The 23,350-nt window shown below is 40.1% G+C and overlaps 1 protein-coding gene across 1 annotated transcript; it reads right to left on the reverse strand.

The window, feature by feature from the left end:
• Window positions 1-642: 642 nt before the first annotated feature.
• kpna6 (karyopherin alpha 6 (importin alpha 7)) lies at window positions 643-19,638 on the reverse strand. The gene is made up of 14 exons (XM_038724683.1): window positions 19,509-19,638; window positions 16,947-17,080; window positions 16,727-16,819; window positions 16,467-16,566; window positions 16,263-16,357; window positions 15,661-15,792; window positions 15,440-15,528; window positions 15,253-15,352; window positions 14,124-14,287; window positions 13,335-13,413; window positions 11,983-12,108; window positions 9,591-9,718; window positions 7,571-7,755; window positions 643-5,392 (listed from the first exon to the last, which is right to left on the reverse strand). Exons 1-14 carry the CDS (start codon window positions 19,510-19,512, stop codon window positions 5,205-5,207), a joined length of 1,617 nt encoding a protein of 538 aa, XP_038580611.1. The 5' UTR covers window positions 19,513-19,638; the 3' UTR covers window positions 643-5,204.
• Window positions 19,639-23,350: the final 3,712 nt, after the last annotated feature.

Raw genomic sequence — 23,350 nt, forward strand, 5'->3', positions numbered from 1 at the left:
TTACAATTGCTTTGCACGTCAGAGGTTAAGTGTCTTGCTCAGGGACACGTTAATGGATGTGTCGCGGGAGGAATCGAACCCAAGTCTCTCACACCAAACGTGTCTTTTCACCACCTCTGCAAGCAATTTAATAAATAGATAGTTTTGGAGTCGTCGTGTATTTCACAGCAATAAGCAAACATTTCAGTGGTTTATTCTGACTGACTTGAAACCAGGATCCGGATGGGTTTAGTACAAAATGTCCCACTTACAGCTCTTTCTACCTCATGAAGATCCATTTTAACCACTTCCTACTGAAATGGGTTAAATGAGGTTGAAATTAAATGAGAACAAATGCAACATTTGGAAAATGCCCTTTGTTGTGTAGCATTTCTAATCTCATTATTTGGAACTTTTCTCCCATGAAATTAGAGAAATTTAATAAAATACTTGTAGCTATTTAAGCTTTAAACTAGAGCATGCATCCCTTAAAACGTAACATATATATATTGGTTAAATCATTTCACATTAGGTCTGACATTTTAAACAATGGATATAGAAGTGGGGAGAAATCACTTTCAAGTCACTGACTTGCTAGTCAGTTCAGTACCGTATATATTGTAGTACAGTAACATTCCAGTGATGAAAGAAGAAACATTTTCATTAAAGGGTTGTAACATAACTTTATTTGTTTTCTACAGTATTTCCACTGAACAATTTTAAATTCAATACATTTTCTTTACATTTTTAATATTGTTGCTGTTTCCTGTATGCATTTTTTCCCCATGTTCATGTTTGTGTGTCATGTTCAGTTGAAGTGTATTTCTCGTCACTCATTCATACCGTCGGTAAAGTCAAGTCAAGTCACAGTTTCAGATGGGTAATTTTGAGCAAATGAAAAATCATGAACAAGAATAGAGAAAATAAATACATGTAAAAGAAATGAGAGGACCAGAGCAGAAAATACATCAGGACTGGTCAGTGATGGCATATGAAAAGTATTTTACAAACATGTAGCATTGTAAACATTTGTAGCGTAGACAACATTACTTGACCAAGCCAAGCATGGCTTTAGATTTTGATAGACATGAACGGCTTCTAGGACGGAAGACAAGTCAGATTTGAGATATTTAGTGATGTCTGTTCATTCCCCCATAGATTACAAGGTTCCTGATCATGCAGCCAGACTAGGACAAACTTTTACTCTAAACACAATTATCCAAAAATATAGCCCAGAATATCCTGATCAGGAAAAAGATCAAGAAAAGCAGAAAAGGCTTGTATCCTCACCTCCTATTTTATTGTCTATTTTTTTCCTGTGACATGTTCTAATGAGGCTTTTTTCTCCACTTCTCAGAAGTGATTACAATTGCATCTGAATCCCTGTCAATGTATCAGAAAATACATATAGTTTAACTTGTAATACTTTTTAATGTAAATCACCGCACAATTTCTGAATCCCAGATTTTATCTTAGAAAAAGGTAAAGTAGTTGCCCGCCGTTAGATCCACCTCGTGGGAGGGGTGTCACCTGTGAGAGCAGTGTGTAGGTGGATATTTGCCTCTGGGGTGCCTGATTTTGGACAATAGTTATTGCAGTCTTCTGGATTAGTTTGCAGATTTTCTAACTCTCTAAACAGTACTAACAGAAAAAATACAACTGAGAAGAGAGGGACTGGGCTATTGCAGCCTCTAATGAAAAGAAGCACATTTGAAATGGCCTGAAACACTCTCGTAGTCATAGTGACTGGGTCAACACAAGCCAATTACATGAACTATTGAAAACAAAAGAGAAAATAATTTCAACCAGCCTTTAGATAAAACTTTGGTAAACTAAGACAATAAGGTTAGTACCTGCAATTGTCTGCTATGATAGTCGCTTAAGTTTCCTCAATTTGCATCATGTGCCACATTTAAGTACCACAATATTTGTATTAGCGCAAAGTCTCTTTTTGCACAATGAGGGACTTGCTAATGCCATGACATCAAGAAAATGCTCAATATTATGCTCCACTGTGCAACATGAAATCAATTCTTTAATTCCAAAAATATCTGCAGCTTAGCTCTGCACAGTGAAAACCATTTGAAGACTGTAATAGCGGGGACCATCACAGCAAGTAGCTGGAAAGACCAGTTTTATGCAATAAATCAAGTAACCCCCCCTCAGACAATTACGCTACCTTAATTGAATTCGTTTTTTTTTTGTTTTAAGTTGCCCACAGTAAAGAACGCCACTTTTCCAAAGAAACAATGGCAAATAATGTAACTTTAAAGATAAGGAAAATAGAGCAGCAATGTTTTGCACAAAATGTGTGCACATTCAAGTAAATAAAAGATAAAGAAAATAATCTATAAGTCAAAGACAGATACATAAGAACCTCCAGTCTTTGTTGGTCGGATTGGCACTTTTGTGAATAGGAGTGCATTTTCAATTTTCAGAAATATAAATATTTTTTTTCCTGGTTGATGTACTGATCATTTTTTTCCCCTCTCCTTTCCTTTTAAACATTGCAATTCTGGCATTATTTGTAGGCCAAGCACAGAATTGGCCATGATATCGTTCCGTTATAAATGCTGCTCTACACATCGGTCATGTAGAGGTCAGTTCTTGATGCTCAATTATTCATGATTTAAACTCTCGTGTCATCTAGGAGCACACGTGTTCTGTGGATAACATCTCAAAAACTCATGAAGCAACAACAGAGAGCCTCACCAACACCCGTTACTCATTCAGTCAATTAATGCTCAAAATATTTGTGTTGCATGTAGTAACAGCCGCTTATACTATGACTATACTGCACAGACTAAAGTCCTGTGAAAAAAAACAACAACTTAAAACCGAAACTAACCAATTGGAAAAATAGGGCTGGCTCAGTAATCCACAGAACAGGGGCTCCCAGATTCTGATGGGGACATAGTCACAGAGTCAATGAACCTTTTCCTCACACAGTGCCCGTCAGTCAAACATCACACGACCACAGTTCTGCTTCATCCACAAAGCCTAAACCCTGATCCAAGATCAGCTTCTGTCACACACATAGCTGATCTGAGATCAGGGTTTACAGGGCTAATTTAAAACCAACATAAGTCATGTGGCTAGAAACAAACAAAAAGTTTCCATAAGACCCACGTGTGTTCCGAATAACTTCTGAATTCAAGAAACATCACTTTTCATTGTCTCAATTAAGCCAGAAAATCATCTTAAATAAAACTGAACCAAGGGCAACATTTTTATAAATAAAGAAAAATACTAAGTGCTCTGAAACAAAAAAAAAAAAACAAAAAAAAACCCCAGCCAAAATGTTCATTTTCACACTTGGAGAAAAGCAAAACTTTAAACTGAAAAACAGAAAGAACTACTTTCTTTTAATCCAAAGACTATGGAAACTATTTTACTTGCTACTAGCCACTCATCTATGTGAGGTGTGTGTACAGTGTCTGCTGGTGTTGTATGCAAGTGTGCATGAAGTGTGCGCAAATATATATGTAGATATATATATATATATATATATAATGCAAATACATCAAAATTCAAATATATATTTATACTTGAATTTTTTGTTGCAGTTAGGCTCGTCACTTGTCAGAGATATATCCCTAGCCAAACTCTGGTTGTTTTTTTTAGACCCACATGGGGACAAAGAAGCGGCGTAGACTCTCCTAGCCAGGCAGAGGATAGGCTATTTACACCAATACCTACTTATGACAACGGACCCATGCAAAATCATTAACAGTTGTCATTCCAATTCCTCAAAAATATAGTGAAATAGAATGGCATAGGTTATATATTAATTCTACCACTATACAAAACACTATCACCGTTAACGTCACCAAACCCACTTCCTGCTTTTTAACTCCAGGACAACAAGGAACGCTGAGCAGTGTACTGCAACGTCTCACAGTATTTCTTCACACTATTCTCCGTCTCTCTGTGCCAACTGTCTACGTTTGGCCAGGGATACTCAGTGACTGCAGGCAGGGTAAGAACACCATGCAAAAACCCTACCACATAAATCTGGGGGGTGGGGAGGGGAGGCACAGGGCCTAGCTAACCAGCAGCAACCTGTTTACACTGAGCTCAGAAAATCAAAACTATAATTGTTTTGTCTGATGAAATTCCCATGATATCTCTGTACCTCACGTGGTATTTCACCCTACTTTAGACATCTGCAATCCCTTGAATTCATTCATAAATATAAAAATAAGTTTGGTTTGCTGCTGCTGCCGACGTTTCCCCCCTAAATCCCCAGCTATGCCTTGTTTAATGGTTAGATCACTTCATTATTCAAATGTATTGTTATTAATAACACAGCACACGACAAACATCGGATCTCTAGCTATACCACCCTCTTTTTCCTTCTAGATCTCTTCAAGATATCTCAAAACCCAATCCCTTTTCCAATATTCCATCCCAAAGCCCTTCCTTAGTTCAGACAGTTATCTAAATGTTTATACTTCTTCCCACCTCAACACCCCCACCGAAATTTGTCCCACTTAGAAAAATGTTAATAGATGAAAAAACACTTCTTATTCTTAGCTTGGGCATCAGGACAGTAGAAGCCCTGGACTTTGGGTGGAAATGTGTGCCTCTGAACACACATACAGATAAGATCCCCCCCCACACCCACCCAATCAGCAGATATGCAGAGACCAGCCCTAAGCCAATAAAGAAAAAAGACAAAAATCACAAACACAAAAAAAAAAGAGAAGATAAATAAGGGTTGGGGGGAAAATAACTAAAAGGAACCTTGTTACGTGTTTTTTTCTTTGATTTGCATTAAGTCAAACATATGACATCAAGATCTGGGCATATTTCACCTCATGCACCCCTGTTGGTGGACTTTGCATGGGGATGCATGAGTAATCCTGAATATAGGAATGTCCCATTAGAAAAGCAATTAAAGTATATATAAAGATATTGACCAACCGTTGTTACTGCCAATGAGGCTAAGAGCTATCAAATGGCAGATGGAAGATGTCTGTGTGTGCGTTTTAAGCCAGGGCAGACTCACACTTTGGGCTATGACGTGATCACGTCCTCTTCTAAATGTAATGGAGTTTGTGTGGAGCTCTCCCCTTGGCCATGTAACACATCAGTCTGCTTGGGGAGGATTTGGGGGGGGGGGAATCATACAAAGGTATGACTCAGGTAACTAGGGACCCTCCATGAGGTGGGGAGGTATGGAGTGGGTTAATTGGGGTATTTTAGAGGAGGAAGGTGCTGACTTATAACTGGAAGCCCTCCATGGGGGCCTCCTGCTGGGGGAAAAGGAACTGCTGGTTGGCCTGGTCCACCTGAGGGGCTAGACTGTTGTCCTCGTCCTCCACCCCGAAGTAGTGCTCAATCAGGTCAAAGGCCTTCTGGTAGATCTCCTGGTTGTCGTGGCTCTGGAGGAACTCTATCTTGTCAAGACCTGGAAAAAAAGTCATGTTAGATGAATGTACATTGGCAAAATAATAAGCTTTTCTTTTCGAAAAAGGAAAATCAGATCGAGCCAGTCACTGCTGAGTAGGACTAATGCTTAGGAACACTTTATGAGTACGGACCAGAATTTGTCTGTAGCATAAAGTATGTAAAACTGTCATATATCTAAAGTTGGCTCAGTGTGCCTGATTTATACTTCTGCGCAGAGTGAAAAGCGTAGTCTATGGTGTAAGCTACGCATGTAGTCATGCATTTATACTTGGTATATACTTGCCATAGTTAGCAGTAGCGATATAGCACCTGCAGTGTTGACTTTTGCTGGTCAAGCTGGCTAACTTCCGTCTAGCCCTACACTAACTTGAATGGGGCTAAAACGATAATTGTGCAGCTCTTCTAGACTTTTCAAATGTTATCGACCGAATGGATCACATTTTGGGGGAAGAGCGTGTCGGGCTACGGCTACGGCGTACGTGGCTACGCGTAGGCTTATCGTTTCATCTAAATCAGGAAACCTTTAACTTTAGACTATATTTTGTTAAGGCAAAATTCTTTAATTAACACTGATGCACTGATCAGTTCTGCATATTGTGTTCAATACCAAAAGGAATGAAACATGTTTTGGTGACGTTTTATCCTTGACAAGATGTTTTCACTATTCTGGGTTTCAATACACGGCGCTCTTAGTGTGCTTTGAAAAGAAAGATTTGCAGCATGTCTGCTCTTACCAGCTTCTTATATGATGATATACAGTAAATCAAACCCTTATCATATGGGTTTTCAGTATGCATGTGTTTTAGGGATGAAACGGTATGAATTTTTCATATCACGATTATAGTGACCAAAATTATCACGGTTATCAGTAGTATCATGGTATTGTAAGAATGTGCCAAAAAAACATTAAAATGTACTGGTACACACACTGAAACCATCTCAACAAATTTGATATTGAAAACTATAAATACAATTGCCATTTTGTTTGCATAAAAAATAAAACAACAGCAAATACCTTTTGTAAACATATGAAAATCATCTAAGTGATCAAGATTTTATATTACATAGGTAATACAATGATCCCGTGGACAATTACATGAAAACAGTCTATAGAAGACAGTGATAGTAACTGTAATGAGCCCAAAAACTGACTAGTCGAAGATTTGATGCTTCGATGGGCGGAGTCAATCTCACAGTCGAAGGATCGCAGCGGAAACAAGGATCATGCCATTTTGGCTATGTGGGGGTGCTCAACGTGTGATTTTACATAGAACTACCAGTTTTCTCCCAATAAGTTAATATACAGGCTATTACAGTATACATTTCAATATTTAATGCTGTAAATAAACATGTAAAAAGAATAAAACTTTCAATAAATGTTTTTAAAAGAGTGTGAATAAATCCAAAATTGTAACCCTAACCCTGGGTTGTCAGTGCGCATGTGTAAGCGTAGCGTGTGTGTGTGCAGTGGCAGTGGAGGAACATTTGCAGAGACAGTTTGAAGAGACCGATCCTCAGCTTCACGGTGTTGTGCCGAGTTGTTCGCACCTCGCAGGACCTTCGGATAATTCATCACCACATAAAGATTATCGTTTTTAAATAGCCGGCTACTTGAAATAGACCTGCGAGGAACCGTGACATGCATGCAGTTGACGGCAGAAGAGTCTGTAGCGTTTCTAAATATGCTGGTTGGTTGACTAAACAGCGTAACGTGTTATCGTGTGCAGTGGCCAAATAGACTCTGCCGACACACGACGCACACAGCAACAGAACGTGTAGCGTTTTTACAAGAGCAGCAACACAGAGCTTCAGTTTACACGCTGTTAGCAGGTCAGAGAGACAAACCAAAGCTACAAGTTAACTCACCCTGCGTTCACTATAAGGTCATTTTCTTCAATCAAGTTTCCTTTAGCGCTGTCATAAAAACTAAAATACCACCGGATTTCACAGTGTTGTCTATGACCCAAACAAACCCACGTTGCATTCTGCGCATGCGCGCCTGCTTCTGGGAGACGCTGGACAGTGTTTGCTGTGAGATTATAACAGCGCGGTTAACCGTACCTGGTTATCATGGTAATTAAAATGTGTACGTTAATAATAACTGTCGGGAATTTTACCACAGTTTACCGTTAATCGTTTCATCCCAATGTGTTTGTATGGACATTGTGTACAGTACCATAGGCTTCTTCAATGAGGCTGCAGTAAGGATTCACTCCAGTGCCGTTGTTCTCCTGCTTGGCCTCCTGCTCGCCCAGCCTCAGGATGTTCTCCAGCCCATTGAGCGCTACTTGAACGATCTTAGAGTCCATGACGGTCAGCAGATCACATAGGGGCTTAATGCAGCCCAGGTTCACCAGATATCTACACACACACACACACACACACACACACACACACACGTCAGATTGATTCTTAAATGTTTAATTTCAAGGTAGGGCTGTAACTAATGATTATTTCAGAATCAGTTTTATTGCCAGGTATGTGTACACATACGAGGAATTTGACTCAGGATTGTACATTGCTCATGATTATCGACTAATCTGTAGACTATTTTCACGATTAATCGACTAATCGTTGTCAATGTCAAGAAATTGTGATAAATGCTCATTACAATTCAGCAGAGCCCAAAGTGACCAAAGTTTGTCCAACTAACAGTCTACAACCCAAAGACTCTTCATTTACTATCATAAATGACAAAGAATAGCAGCAATTCCTTACATTTAAGAAGATTAAACAAGCAATTTTCCACATTTTTGCTTTAAAAAAAATGTCTGAACCGATTAATCGAAATAGTTTAGTAATAGTTCGATTAATTTTCTTGCGATCGACTAATCATTGCAGCTCTATTTCAAGGTCACTTTTTCCATTTACAACGCAGTGTTCTTTATCCAGATTAGAGGGTTTCAAACTGTGAGGTGTGCCTCCCCAGGCTCAGCAAAGATACTGTTTAAGGTGAAAGGGACAAGTGCATCCCACTGTGTTGTCAAACACAACTGGAAGTTAGTTATTGCAGTTTGGCCAGCGTATCAACATGGTCAACAGTTGGAGCAACAACTGACTACTAGAATTAGTGTCAAAGATTGTACTCCTTGTTCTCGCAATCATACCTCTGCGAAATCTGACCGCATACACACACGCACACTTTTAGATTCAGTGTGACATTTCCAAGCACACCACTAGCACAGTTCATTATCTCCGATGTCCATCACAAACAAACGCCCATTCATTCATTATGAAGTCACAGAAAGAAAGACGCTCTTTCTATAGAAGTTGGCTGAGAATCATGTTTTCCAGCTTTCTTCAATATATTTGGCATATTTTTAAATGGTGACCATTTTCCAAAATTTACACATATATCAGTTGAAGTTGTAGCCAACAGCTAAGTAACTGCTTCCTTGGCAACATTACTGTACACTTCCTGTTTACATCCCCAAAGCCCTCAAATTACGGGAACTGTAGTTACAAAACTCACAGCACGAGTATCCTGCAAATCAAATTAGGACAATGAATAATAACTGGAGGGACAAATTATTAGTATTGCACTTATTATAGGAACCTTATATTTTTGTCAGGACTACGGCTCAGAAAGTCCCATCAACATAAAAGATTGTAGGATGAACATTAGATTTTAATACATTTCAGTTTTTATTTAAGTCCCAATTTGCTTCATTGTAATTAAGCTAATAATTCTCGATGATTCCTATCAACGCCTGAATATTCAGAACCATGGCACTGCCTTGTGCATAGTATTCCCTTTTTTTTGTTTTTTTTTTAATTTTATTTTTAAAACCACCTAATTTCTCCATGGGAATCTTCATTTCCAGTATGTCACTTCATATTTTTACTTCTGAAATATTTTCAGTCACTAGCTGTCAGGAAAAGATTTGTGTTAATTTATGGACAGATACATATTAAACACCTAAACATGTTGAATATCTGTCACTCTAAGTGTTTTTTAAAAATTCTTCCAACTACTAGACAATGTGCTAATCATGCGTCCACACTCCACAGCCATCACTTGATCAACAAACACTTTCAACTGACCACTCTATTTAGTAGACCCAACTGATCTGGTACTGATATGATTAACTTATTGAAATTAAGAGATGATAAATCACGAGCACTCTCATTCAAATCATTCTTGGTATTAGCTGAGGGGGATTTGTAGCATACTGTTTATTTACTGCAAGTCTGACCTGATCTGTTCAGGTGTTCCTCCAGAGGTGGCGTTGGTGATGGCCCAGGCCGCCTCTTTCCTGGTCCTAAACTCCGCTTTCTGTAAGATGTCGATCAGCACTGGGAAGATGTTTGCATCAATCACCGTCTGCGGAGCAGGATGATATGAAATCAGGGGTGTCTCAAGCAGCTTCAACACAGTTATGCCATACTTACCGACCTAACCCTGGTGAACAGAGACAACAAAAGCAATGTGTGCAGCCCATTTTGTCTTAGTTACTGGTAGGACTGCACAATTAATCTAATCGCAATCACAATGTCATCATAAAGGTGTGCGATTTAATAAAACAGTAAAAGTGTGAGACACTCTTCTGTGTATGCGCTGCAGTCTGCTCATTATCTCCGCCCACACCGGGCTCCCGCATGTGCCTCTAAAAACAGATAAGCCTACGTGCAATCAGAAAAATGATTTATGAGCGAGTAACTTTTAAGACAACAGCCTACAGTAACCCCCCTCCCCACCCCGCCGTTATTCGTTCAAAACATATTCGGACGAGTCACCAGAGCACAGAGAGAAACGCTCTGTGACAGAGACAGAGAGACGTCGGCAGCAGCTGAAGAGGTAAGAGAGAAGAAAATTGGGAGACGATAAGAAGGTTTGAGTTTGACTCTCTGGCCATCATTGTTATACATGTTCAACTTTTCACAGAGGCGACGTGCTTGTCAATCACTTTTTGTCAAACGACCAATCACAGCCAGGATGGGATGTGTCATTAAAAAACGTTTGACGTGCTACAGCAAATCAATAAATGTTGAACAATGATTACTGTCAAGTTAGTACTAATTAGAGATCTATGTAGAGTTTTTTGATCAAATAAAAAAAATAAAATACCCACAGAAATGAAATGGCTGTAACTGGATTTAATATTCAACTAGTGGTAAAAAACTATACTATTATATGAAATTCTAACGAATGTAGTATTTAATGCATTATTGTTATACTATCAGTAAACTATTAACTAAACATTATACTATTTATTTAATACACTTATGTACAGTTCCTCCTCCAGGTTGTGGATAGAGACTCTGCATTAGACAGATGTACATTGAGTCGCTTCTAGCCGCCTCCTCTATAGAGCAACATGCTCCCTTGTTCTGTTTTACATCCATTTTACTTGTTATTGTTATTAATATTGTTGATTGTTTAACTTTGTTCATGTTGAGAAAGACACTTCAAAATGTCAGTATTTTTCGCAGTCCTTGATAATTAAGCAAGTAGACTCATAGTACCATTTGCTCCATTAAAATCGAATTGCAATTGCAATATGACCTTTTCTCCAAATCATGCAGCCCTAGTTACTGGGTCGTGGGCCTGAAAGGACTGTAATGAATTGACAGGTGGACCTATCAGCCTCTACGTCTATTTCAGAAACCAATCTCAAGCCAAACACTATGTGGTCTTTATTATAGATAAATGTTTGGAATATAACAAAGTAATAAAACTGACCAATGTGGAATTACATTCACAGAATCAAATTTTCCATTTGATAGCTCTTAGTCTTGCTCTCATAGGCTATTGCAGATTTTCCCTCAATATTCCATCGTTGTTCCTTTCACACTATAGGAAATAATCGATTTGAAATCGGGGAGGCTTCAGTCAGTAACATTAACATTATGTCTGTAAACCCCTCACACTACAGGATCGTTTGGCCAGATAATCTGTTCAGACCAAACTCGGATCAGGAGCGCCCCTGTGATTGTCGGGAGGGGTGAATCAGACCCAAAATTGCCCCAGTTATCCACTAGTGTGGGGCCAGCATATGTAACACTCCAGTGATTACATAAGGTCAAAATACTCTATAGTTCTGACATTTCAACACATTCGGTTCAATCTGCAGTAAAGTGGGTTTCCTAATATTTCTGTTCTTCTCAAAGAAAATTATTACAGTGTCATTCATTTTGACATTTATGTCATCGCAAAACAACATAGCACCTAAGTAAACATTTCTGCTACCATGGGTGGGGAGGATTACCTGAGGAAAATGTCAGCTAGCGGGTTACCATGAATAATTGCAAAGTGACTATTCACTGTGACCTTTTACCGTTAATTTACTGGTTTCAAGAAAGGGTAGAGCCTGTAAGAATTCCTCATCATGCAGGAAAACAATGTCACAAAGCTACAGTAACTGTATTAGGGCAATGTTTAACCAGAAAGAAGCAGTTGTTTCATGTCCAACAGACTAAAGAAAAATACAGGGTGTTTTAAATATCAGAATGGAATATCAGGGGCAAAGTGATCAAAGTCATCCCCCACGAACCCAACGTATTCACTTTTCATGGGTAAACTGAAAATTCTGCAGGTTTGTCCCCCATTTTAGTTAAATGCTTTTTGTGTGTGTGTGTGTGTGTCACCTGTATTTGTGCTCGGTTTCCTGCTGTGATGTTTGAGATGGTCCAGCATGCCTCTTTACGAATGGACTCTTTAGCACTGCTGAGAAGGTGCAGCAGACAGGGCAGGGCTGAGCAGTTCAACACCACCTACACACAGCAGCAGAGTGGGTACATAACATAAAAAAACAAACAAATTAAAGACAGGTTCACGAGTAAGGTGTGTGTGTGTGTGTGTGTGTGTGTGTGTGTGTGTGTGTGTGTGTGTGTGTGTGTGTGTGTGTATATATATATATATATATATATATATTGAATGAATTTATCCTACTAACTCAGAGTTGGAATAATTTATCCTACTAACAAATACAGCTTATGTATCTGCACTCTACTACTTCATTGTCCTCCTGCTAACTATTAGACAAAGCCCTGTAATAAACCCTACCTCCATTCCAAATTCCATCTTTTCCCTGTAAATTTTTTTGAATTCTGTGTTTTACAATTCAAGCACATTTTGTCATCAGAAAGAGTGTGTAATCATGTGGTGGTTGCATACAATTTCAACAATAAGAAAATATTACAAATTTAATCCATATCATTGAATATGATGTATCATGCAAATACATATAAAGAAATATTCAAATGTATAATTATTTATGGAGACAGTTAAAAATAAATGTGCTGCAGCAGTAGGGTATTAAAAAACTATTTAATAGAGGACACTTCACAATGAATGCATTGATGCAATAATTGTAGGCCCATTGTAAATTGTCCACTAATAAATAAGTTATTACTTGACAGCCTCCATATGCTGCTGAACACACGGTAGGAGTTGATCTGGCAGAGGCTACTCTCACGAGGACAACTCTCCTACTTGTTTACAAAGCTTGACTGGACCATAGGACCAGACGTAGCTTTTTTTACTTTTCCTAACAGAATATCTGACTCCGCCCATACAGCCAGTCTTCAACGAGCTCGTGTTTTTCCATCTGCCGATGTGGCTGCACTTTCGAGAGTTTGTTGAAGTGATGAGCTCTTGCTAGCACTCCAACTCTTCGATATGACAGTATGTGTGTGTGAAGTGGAGGAGTCACTGAGCCCATCACTTAAATACAGACACTGAGAGCAGAGGAGAGAAGCAGCACCCTTAAATGACACCAAAACACAGCTGCATAGTTTTTCTGTTTGTTTAGCTTAAGTGCTATGAGAAGAAACACTTGTAATATTAAGGAAAATCCTGATTTTTATAAGTTGCATCTGCATTTTGGCAGATTCCAGAATATTCCGCATTTTACAGTTGATTCTATTTTCTTATCAATATTTTCCACATCACGGACAGACAAAGGTAGGACAATAAAACAAACATAATATACTCTCACCTGTGTCTGGATGTCATCTCCAGTTACAATGTTTCCTACAGCTCTCAAGGCAGGGGAGGCCACCTTATAGTCAGTGTGCCTGCAGAACGGGAGGTTTAACAGAGAGAGAGAATTTTAAGTATTTACAGGGCCCCATTTCAGAAAGTGGGATTAGTGAAAATTCTGAGTATGTTAAGCCTGAAATAAGGGAAACTCTGGGTTTTCCGTTTCAGAGAGCGAGATCAGATAATCCCTAGATCAGTAACTCTGGCAACTGATGCTGTGAACCTAACCTCCTCCTGAGGAGGTTAGGTTCACAGGATAAGTTGGAAAACCGTCAGTTTTTCCTTTAACTCCTCCCCTCCTGCGAAGCCTGAGGCGGCTGTCTGACATACCGTTTCATTTCCTCATTCATTCTGTCGATATCAAAGCACATATCTGAACGCATTTACATCTTTAAAAACTTTAAAATTCCGGTTAGATCGGCTATTTGTTTTTTACCCAAACATGATCTTGAACATGACCGCTTTTATGATCAATCTGTCATCGATGTATGCACAGATCTTCGCACATGATGATGCCATTTTTTCCATCCCGACGCACGCGCTTCAATCAGGCTCAACATACTCAGAGTTGATTGAACTTATTCTGATCAGCTGTTCTGGAACCGAAAATTCAGAGTTTCCCACCTCAGGCTCAATCAACCCAGCGCTTAGGGATAAGCTCAGAGTTTGTTAAGCCTGCTTTCTGAAACAGGGCTCAGGTCACATATACTGTGACAAAGACAATAGTGAGTGTAGCTGAACTTACATGAGTAACTCTACAAGGCGCCTGCAGACGCCTGAGTCGATGACAGCCTGAATCTTGTCATTGGGGCCGTCCGAGAGGTAGGACAGGGCCCAGCAGGCGTCTGCCAGCAAGTCTGGGTCACTGCTAAATAAAAGCCTGGAGAGTACTGGCAGACAGGGTGACACCTAGACAGCACACAAAACATATTTCTGATGAGAAACAACATGAATCCAACAACTCCAAAAGAGCCACACATCAAGAGAAACTTTTCAGCAGATAAGCAGTTGGGGGGGGTAAAAGTAGCCTGGCCAAAGTTCTGTTCAATGAAAATTGTCATTCAGAAGAAAAAACTAGCAAACTGTGCATGTACATACTTTTCATGGAGACTGGGACATTTATAGTTAGTTAAATGGATAAATATAGGTAACCCAACTGTACTGTGTGACCTTGCACCTGACCATGATTTTTCTCACACTGAATGGCTTTCCAAGGTTTCCCCACACATAGACTTTACTTGGCCCAGGTATATTAACGGCCACCCAAGTATATTTGGTGACCCATTTTAGCATTTTACAGAGAAACACAGAGACAGTTTTTATTGTTGCTGAATATTTTACAAGCACGGACCAGGTCAGATGCAATTTGTTAGCTAACACACTGGTTTCATTTTTCATAGGCTATGTCGTTAACAAGCCTCCTCCACATGTGGGACACCTGGTGCTGTAAACGGAATAGCGGGTGGAAAAATCTAGAAGATGACTTCTGTGTCTTTTCTGCGACTTTATAAAACGTAGTCCTGATGGAGAAAGTCAGAGCCAACACATTCATGGAGAAAGAGACAGAAAGAAGCGGGGCACGCCACTGTGTCTGCAGCAGAGGTGTGCGCGTCTATTAGTGTGGGGAGAAGAGAACTTAAGGGAAAGCCAATTAAATTATTGAGTAAACACTAAAGTATGGTGGAGAATGAAGTACACTGCAGAGTTTTCCCCTGACAAATACAGGCTTTTTCCTACACATGATTGTGTATCCAAGCAGTGTTAACCATTATGTATGCTTTGTCCATAGCAAAATGTTGAAAATTAAAAAGTAGCAGGCCTGATCTGAAATTATCAGTTATTTTTGGTTTAGTCTTCATGAGGCGAAGTGATACCTTTTCAAAAGCAGGTGGAGGGTTTTTTCCTCTACAGAGATTAGACAGAGCCCACACTGCATTCCTAGTCATGGTCAATCTAGTGGATTTGGTCAGAAGCCTGAAATGACAAATGAGATAGTATCAGAAACACATTATTATTACTGGTAGGAAAGCTAAAGGACTGAATACAAGAACATGAGCTTACATTAATAGTGGTGGAAGGATGTTGCAGTTCAGCACATAATCCCTGCAGACTGCACTATCCCCTGCAATATTCCCCAAGGCCCACACAGCCTGCAGGGGGAAAAAAACCACACACCAAACCTTTTTTACTTATGGGCATAAGTGTGAAACAAAGCAAAACAAACAGACACAACAATGGGCAAAATGGACTCAATCTATTCTCCCTATCACACCATGTGTTACCTGTTCTTGCACATCCTCAAATTCTGAGTTAAGTAGTTCTATGAAGATCGGTACTGCTCCAGCCTCAATCACCGTCTTTGTCTGCATTGATGTACCTGATGCTATGTTGGTCAGTGCCCAAGCTGCTTCAAACTGCGGGAGCACAAAATGTCATAGGAAAAAAAAAGCACAATTTTAAACAGTTTTACAACAGAGCCTTAACATTAAGTGAGAGGAATCTTTAGGCTCTTTATGTGAACATTGGATCACCTCAACAAATGACCATTTCCATTAATTTCACATCAGAGAGCCATTCAGGTTTTGGAGATAACAGTTTACGCCTCACTGATTTGTGCAGAACAGAAAAAATGATGGCCAATCAGAGCCATTATCTTTCTTTGACTTATCACTATAAATTGATAACAGTTTATAGTGCCTTGCAGCAACAAAATCTAACACAGCTTGTGTATTTACCTCAATGGGATGCATACATTATTGTTTAAATAAAGTTTACCAGCAAGCATGGCAGGGGACACTTTACCAACATTTATCACTTGACAGATATTAAATGTACACTATTTGGGCATGGAACATGTACTGTGCATGCGTTTTTACAAACTGACCTGTAGTGTGCAGTTGACGCTTTTCTTCAAGAACTCCACAAACCTCTCCACTACTCCGGGTGTGTTTATAACTTCATCAATTGGTGGGTTGGGCTCTGAAATTAACACAGGTAAAACTGGATGTAAGTATTTTTGTTTTGTCAGTGGTGACCTCATGACTGGTACCACAGTTATGTAGAGTCACTGTAAGTAAACAATAGGTACCTTTGGAAAGTAGTTTTCTGAACTTTTGTGTTGTGGCGAGCTGAAGCTCTGGGTCCTCTGAGAAAAGCATCTCAACCATGTCCCTGGTAATGACTCCTTCCTGCAACAATACATGCACAAGCAGTCTAAACACTTGATCCACTCAGCACAAACTCTGGAAAACAGGCTAGACAACAATAACTACCAAATCAGAAATGTATTGGGGAAATAAACCTGTATTTGTTTGTTGTGCAAGTGGTATTAGAAAAATAGACACTCACTGTTACTGGAGAGCTGAGGTAGGAGTCCACCAAAGGGCTCTCGAACATGGTTTCCTCTTCATTGAGAATGTCCACGTTCCTCCTCTTGAAAAGCTGTGAATACAAAAATTGTGTCCACAGAGACAGTTAAGCCGGACTATTTTCAGTATACTACATACTGATATAATGTCAAAGAAGAAGATAAAGGAATAGAGTGGCACGGACAGGTTTTGTGTAATACCTGTTGCTCTCGTTTCTGTTTCCTGAGTTGGATACCCTCTTCCTCTCTCCTGCGCCTCATCTCCTCTGGGTTCAGTGCTTTGTTCTTGTAGCGGTTCATCCTGTAGTTATCTTTGGCCGGACTGGCTGACGGCTCTGATGGGCCACAGACACAGTCAGGTAAACATCACGATTAAGACAGCAGGAAAAGTTGTGTACCACTTGCTTCATCTAAGTTGAACTTCATGAGTACACCATGTGTTGGAAACAGTAGGTGAACATGTGACAGAAAAAGTTTGCTTTTGTTTCCCCTTAACATCTCTAATAATAGATCATGATGATGAAACAGTGTGTACATATGTCTATATATATAAAAAGGCCTTGTATAAACAAGCTCATAGGGGCATGGAAAACACAGCCTAAAAATACACACACACACACACACACACACACACACACACACACACACAGTTAAGCTCTTCATCTACCCTTTCAGCTGGCAGGCAGAACAAATGTATTTATTCAGTAGAGTTAAATCGCAGAATCAGCATAAACTGGTGCCCACACAGGACAAACTGCCCGTTCTCAGCATTTGTGCAGTCATGCCACCAGAAAAGGGCATTGAGCAGAACCCTGAGTCACCCAGGGCAACAGGGGAGAGAAAGAGAGGTGGGGACAACATTGCAACCTGCCACCAAAACAGGATGGTGCCAACCTTCTGTGCCAAAAGCCCCCCCGATCGTAACAGCGGGGGTTTCCGAGGTTAAATATCGGAACAAGTGGTGCACATTGAGGTCATGTTATGGTTTCAGGGCATTAGCACAATCAGCCTCCTAAAAAGGCTTATGCATGTGTGTAATGTGTGCAGATGGTAAAGCCACGGGCATGGATGGCACATAAGCACAGGTTGCGGCTGGATGCTCTCATTTCTGTACTGTGTTAGTTAGATTAGCTGCTGGATGTGAACTGCACTGACTGTTCACTGTTTGGGCAGGATGGCACAGAAATAGCCCTGCTGAGAACACGTGTCGACATTGGCATTTCAGAGGAGACCCTACCTACAGCAGGGAGAAAGCAGATTGGTGGGTTGTGTTTAAGTGTATCTGGACTCAAATCAGGAAAAAGTCATGTTCCTACTGAAACCTATTTGTATTCAGATACGCTGATAGATTCTGTTTTATTTGTTGAGGTTCTGGATTAGCCTCTGCTGAGATTTCTGTCACTATCTAAAACCAATGGGTGTGGATTGGAAACCCTCTGTTGCAGAGTGGTGGCAGAAATATCAACGGCAGACATATCACAACCTCTGTAAATAAATCTGAAACAGTATGCATCGCTATATAGTATGACTTCTGCAATGTAAGATTTTGGGAAACCAACCTGACCCCCTAATTTAGTGTGACTAAGTGGAGCACAGCCTGTTTTGGTGACAAATCAACGAATGGAGCATGAGGAAGGGAAGAACAGGACTCCTGTTACAACTGTTCTGCCCCTCTTTCATTCGTCTATTTAAATAATGTTACTGTACATCACAAATGAAAAATACTTAACAAAACAAACGAAAACAAAAACATGCACAAACCCTTGCCGGAATAGTCTGGAAAACATGGGGACCCCTGAGGTCACGTGTACACGCTGGTTTCGGTGTGTCCTGTCAGATATCTCATTACTATTCATCACTGATGTTAGCAAGCTTTCAAAAAATGTCCCGTGTTTTTCTTTAGTATGGAATTTAATAGCTTGTATACACTTTATCTTCAAAAGAATAACAAGCAACTCCACATAATCACACTACTGTGTAATTCTATGGGTTTGAAGAGCAAGTCTGTATGACAGAGCTAACTTAGCTAAGCTAACGTTACCAACACACAAATATGTGCCTAATAACTATGACTATTAAATTGTGTCGTCTTATAGGTGGTGACTTATACGCTTTTCAATGTTGTTAAAAGTATCTTTCCAAGTACACAGCCATTAAACAGCAGAGAACAAAATGCATCTGCACCTCAACAGCTAGCTAATGTTACCGCTATCCACACCTGTGTTGTAGAGAAACACCAGAACCGTAGACACAGGCACATTATAACGTTACTTTGCAATTGCTGATAAGCACGCCAATGTATTGACTTAACTGACAAATAACTTAAGAGCTAAGATAAACGTGTGTAAGTTATTCCCACGTGAGAAAAGACGGTGACTTACAAAGCTTCACATTTAAGTTAGCCATTAGCCAAGTTTCCTTAAGTTAGCTAACAAATGGCATTTGTTGTTTTCTCGGGTTGGAATTGTGTTAGTAACAGTTAAACTTTGTATGTCATTTGATAATATAAACACTGTCCTAAGACTAGACAGTTTGGTGACAGTTAAAAATAACCTCAGTAACAGCAAGTGAACTAATATTAGCGTAAAATAGCAACTCATCTTTCGCTACTACGTAGCATCGTTATTCAGCTACCTAGCTAATGAGTTAGCTAACTAGCTGAACGACAGGATGAAGATTTCACAATCATTACCCCCGATGACACAGCCAAATCTTTTACCACCTGAACGCATATCTGTACTCTCGATTTGCCGAGAAGCTTACCCATCGTGTCCTATGTGGTTTGAGTGATCAAGTCGTGAAGATATAAATCAATTTTAAATCCGTTCTCTCTTCTAGCTTTCCAGAATTTGCTCCTGTAAGCAATATGTCTGCCGGAGACGGAAACGTCAACATATAACGCCGACATCCTGCCACCAGAGGGCACACGAGCCCCACAAAACACGCTCCTCAAATTGAGCAGTATGGGATCAATGGGATACAACAAATCCACCGTACAACACGAATCATGAACATTCATGAAAAATCAATTTAGGACTGGGTTTATTTAATTCTGACACGGATCCATTGGTCAAAATTGATAAGCTGAAAAATTTAGTCATTCATAACCAAAGTACCATGTCAGTTATCAGGGGAGGGCAAGGGGACACATGATTTAAGGTTAGTCTACTTCCAATGTCAGTTCCTCCCTCCTCTCCATTGTGCATACCCTCTAGCATGGTTTAGAAACCTCTCAGTCTTGGATCTGCATATCTCCCTACGGTTTTAAAATGTTGTGTGTGTGGAAACAGCCAGGTGCCCCAGTGTTTTTCTCAAACTGAATGTGACAGGGTAATACAGGTGAGGTGCATCTGTGGTCAATTTGCTGGGAGCAGGTAGTGGTAAATTACTGCACTATATTGCAACGCAGCATCATCCTCTGACAAGGGCCCCAGAGGGGGCCTGCGGAGATGCACCAGAAAAAAACTTTAGGGGGCAATGTTGTACAAATAAAATGGAAGTAATAGGACATTCACTACTGTCAGGGTGGCTTTTTCCCCCTATTGGAAAAGGTGTGGGAGGTCAAGCCAGCTGTGGCACAACTGAAATACTTTCCCATGATTACAATTTCTTAGCAGACTAGAACAAATATTGTTCATAGATCCATGCTCTCCCAGCATAGCCTTGGGCTCTGGACTGAACTTCACTCAGCTGAGCCATGAGGGCTGAGAACTCACAGCCTTCAGCAGGTGTGCTGGTGCAGAGATGAATCAAAAGAAACTGCTTGTTGGATAGCAGCACTCCGCTAGTATCAAATAACACACAGGACCAATTTGTGCCACTGAGGCGCAGCATTCAAATGCTCTCAGATCCAGTCCGCAGGGCTGTAGCTGGGGCTCATCAAGTCTGATTTCACAGGGCCTCTTTTGTAAGTTATTTATCTTTCTTATTTCTAGGCCTGCTGAAGCCCATCATACAGCAGCCTACACTCTGCAGAGAAGCAAAGGCTATCCATTAGTCAACGCCACAGAGTAAAGACTGCCTCTGTAATGGAATCATAAGAGCTGAGCTTGGCGTATAACCAAGGGCTTTTAAAAAGTAGACACGGTCACTACTGCTGTAGTCTCCCACTCACCACCACCTCCTAATGTAGATATAATAAACACAACAATCAAGACGATCTTTTTTCATCTAAACTGCTCTAAATTAAAAAGAAAAAAGGAAGACCTCTTGTACCTCATTGGTGGCCATTGCCAGTCCAGGCTGAGTCAGCAATATTGAAAAAACGCGCTGCATTTTCAACAAGCAAATTCACAATGCTGCTACAGCACGACAAGAGAAACAGCAAGATGTTGATTAAGTGCTATTTAATCAAAATGAGTTTTTAGTTGTTTCTGAAAAGATGATATAGCATTTGTTAATTATATTTCTTTGGCAGGATCTTTTTCTGGCCACATTTTGTCCTCATTTTACGGCACTTAAAAGCTTTTTCCACAGATCTACAAGTATCTGTATGCTGAATGCTTTTTTTGGCTGTTGACATAAATCCTTTCCATTTGTAGGGAGTCTGCTACTTTATCCAACGGAGAGGTTTCATAGGCAAATGTCTTGCATCATGCTCCTGGCAGTTTATCCACGATAAAACATCAAGCAGGACTCTGATCTCTGCAGGTGGCTGCTGCAACAAGAAAAACAAAAACTGCTTTGCACATTTAGTCTTGCCAAACAAAAATAATATGAACCCCATAAAGAGGCTAACAACATCAAGGAGCATGTTTGCAGAGTAAAAACTCAATTACAAGCGTCAAAAGCAGTTCAGTTTTAATTGTGCTTATTTGATTGTGCAAATATACCCACTTTAAACATGCTCCTTAATTCAATTACACCCAGTATGATAATAAGGCTAGTTTGCTGAAACGTGAGAATGTGGTTGGGCCGCCTGTGGGAGAGAGAACATCTGCAAGGCTCTGTGCTGAATACTTTGTGTGAGAGTAATAAAGGGTGAGAGAGATAACGCCATGGGGAGGATAGTGTGTGGAGAGAGCAGTGTGTCAGTGCATGTGGGCTGTGAATGGAAAAGAAGAGATATGTCTTCATAATATAGTGTTGGAAATCCATTCTGTGCTGTCCATTCCTTACTTTTTTATCAGACCCTCTCTCTCTCAGTCTCTCTGTCTCTCTATGGCTTTCTGACATCAAGCAGGTGGCGGGGGGCCGATAAGTAAGATGCTGAGTAGGTGATTTTAGAATATTCTTGGCGATCAGTCGATCATTCCTTGCGTGTGAGAGGGAGATTTGTGGGAACCAATTGAATACTAATGTATAACTTTCACCTCGCAGGATAAAAAGACTGAAAGAAGGGATTAAAAATGTCTGATGTCATTGAGCAAATATGGTAGAGTAGAGCTGTGTGGGATCTCACTTTACATCTTACTCTTTAACTGGGGTGTCCTGGTGTGACAGTGTTTCTTAAACTACAATCCAATCAGGCCTGTCAAGATATGATATGCTGGTTTTCTAAAGGGCTGTGCATGCCTCAGCCAATGTGCTAGATCGTCTAAGAGACCCTTTTGAAGTCGTAATCTGAAAGGACGGCTGCATCCAAAATTCAACGAGTAAGGCCACTTCACGGAGCGACCGGCCAGCAGTGTGGAGCAGACAAAATAGATTTGGTTTGAGGTTTGAACTTCTATCTAAAGATCTATTTTTTCATTCACAACTACTTCATCACTTTTTAGTGCTGAGTGCAACACCACAAAGATCTTTCAGGAGAGACTCTCCAAAAGAGTGTGCATATAGCCCCATTTTTAAGATTCCTGTCTTAACAGTGGACTTATTTGCCCTACCTTTGAGTGGGGTAATTTGGGAAAGCTATAAACATGTTTGGCTTGTTCCTTTGATTACACTTGGTACAAACTAGTTCTTTTTAAGCATCCCAAGCCCTTAACTAGCATCGTAACTAGGGTAAATGTATTATGGGTTGAAATGAGACAAAGACCTAGGGAAGATTCTTTTACTTATTTTGTCAGGCTTATGATTAGTTACTGTGTGTGCCTGTGTATGTCTGTGTCTTTGGGTTGGAGGTTTTTTCTTGCCTTTTTTATTTTATATAACACATTTCAATGTAAAGCAATCAGAGTTAGCTTGTAATAAAATCTATCCATCCATCATCTATACCTGCTTATCAGTGCAGTGTTGCAGGGGGCTGGAGGGTACATCTCACAGGACACTTAGAAACAAACAACCACTCACATTCACCTTTTAACCTATATGTCTTTGGACAGTGGAAGAAAGCCGGAGCACCCGTAGAGAACCCACGTACACATGGGGAGAACATGCGAACTCCGCATAGAAAGGCCAAGGAAGACCAAGGTTCAAACCATATGTATAACATTGCTTTGTCTTACTGCAGAGGTTAAATGTATATGAGTTCATTTACTGAAGTGCTGCTTATGTCAGGGTTGTCGTGTGTGAAGGTAGGAACAGGTTTTAGGACCCAAACGAAGGACACAGAGGCAGAACAGGTACAGTTTCCAAACATTTATTTAAGCCCACAGAACTAACGACAGAATCCAGAATTCAACAAAAGGATTATCCAAAAATGAGGCAGCAGAAACAGGCAGGAA

The sequence above is a fragment of the Micropterus salmoides genome, unplaced genomic scaffold, assembly GCF_014851395.1.
Source record: "Micropterus salmoides isolate LMB-PRFRI ecotype aquatic unplaced genomic scaffold, ASM1485139v1 Ms_hic_scaffold_17, whole genome shotgun sequence".
Classification (NCBI taxonomy): domain Eukaryota; kingdom Metazoa; phylum Chordata; class Actinopteri; order Centrarchiformes; family Centrarchidae; genus Micropterus; species Micropterus salmoides.

Bases quoted from the DNA above. Each gene is read 5' to 3' on its own strand.
- kpna6 (XM_038724683.1), bottom strand. The intron at 16,820-16,946 runs GTATTACACAAA...TTGTATTCACAG, and splicing joins AACAGAAACGAGAGCAACAG to CTTTTCAAGAGGAGGAACGT. The intron at 13,414-14,123 runs GTAAGTTCAGCT...CCCGTTCTGCAG, and splicing joins CGCCTTGTAGAGTTACTCAT to GCACACTGACTATAAGGTGG.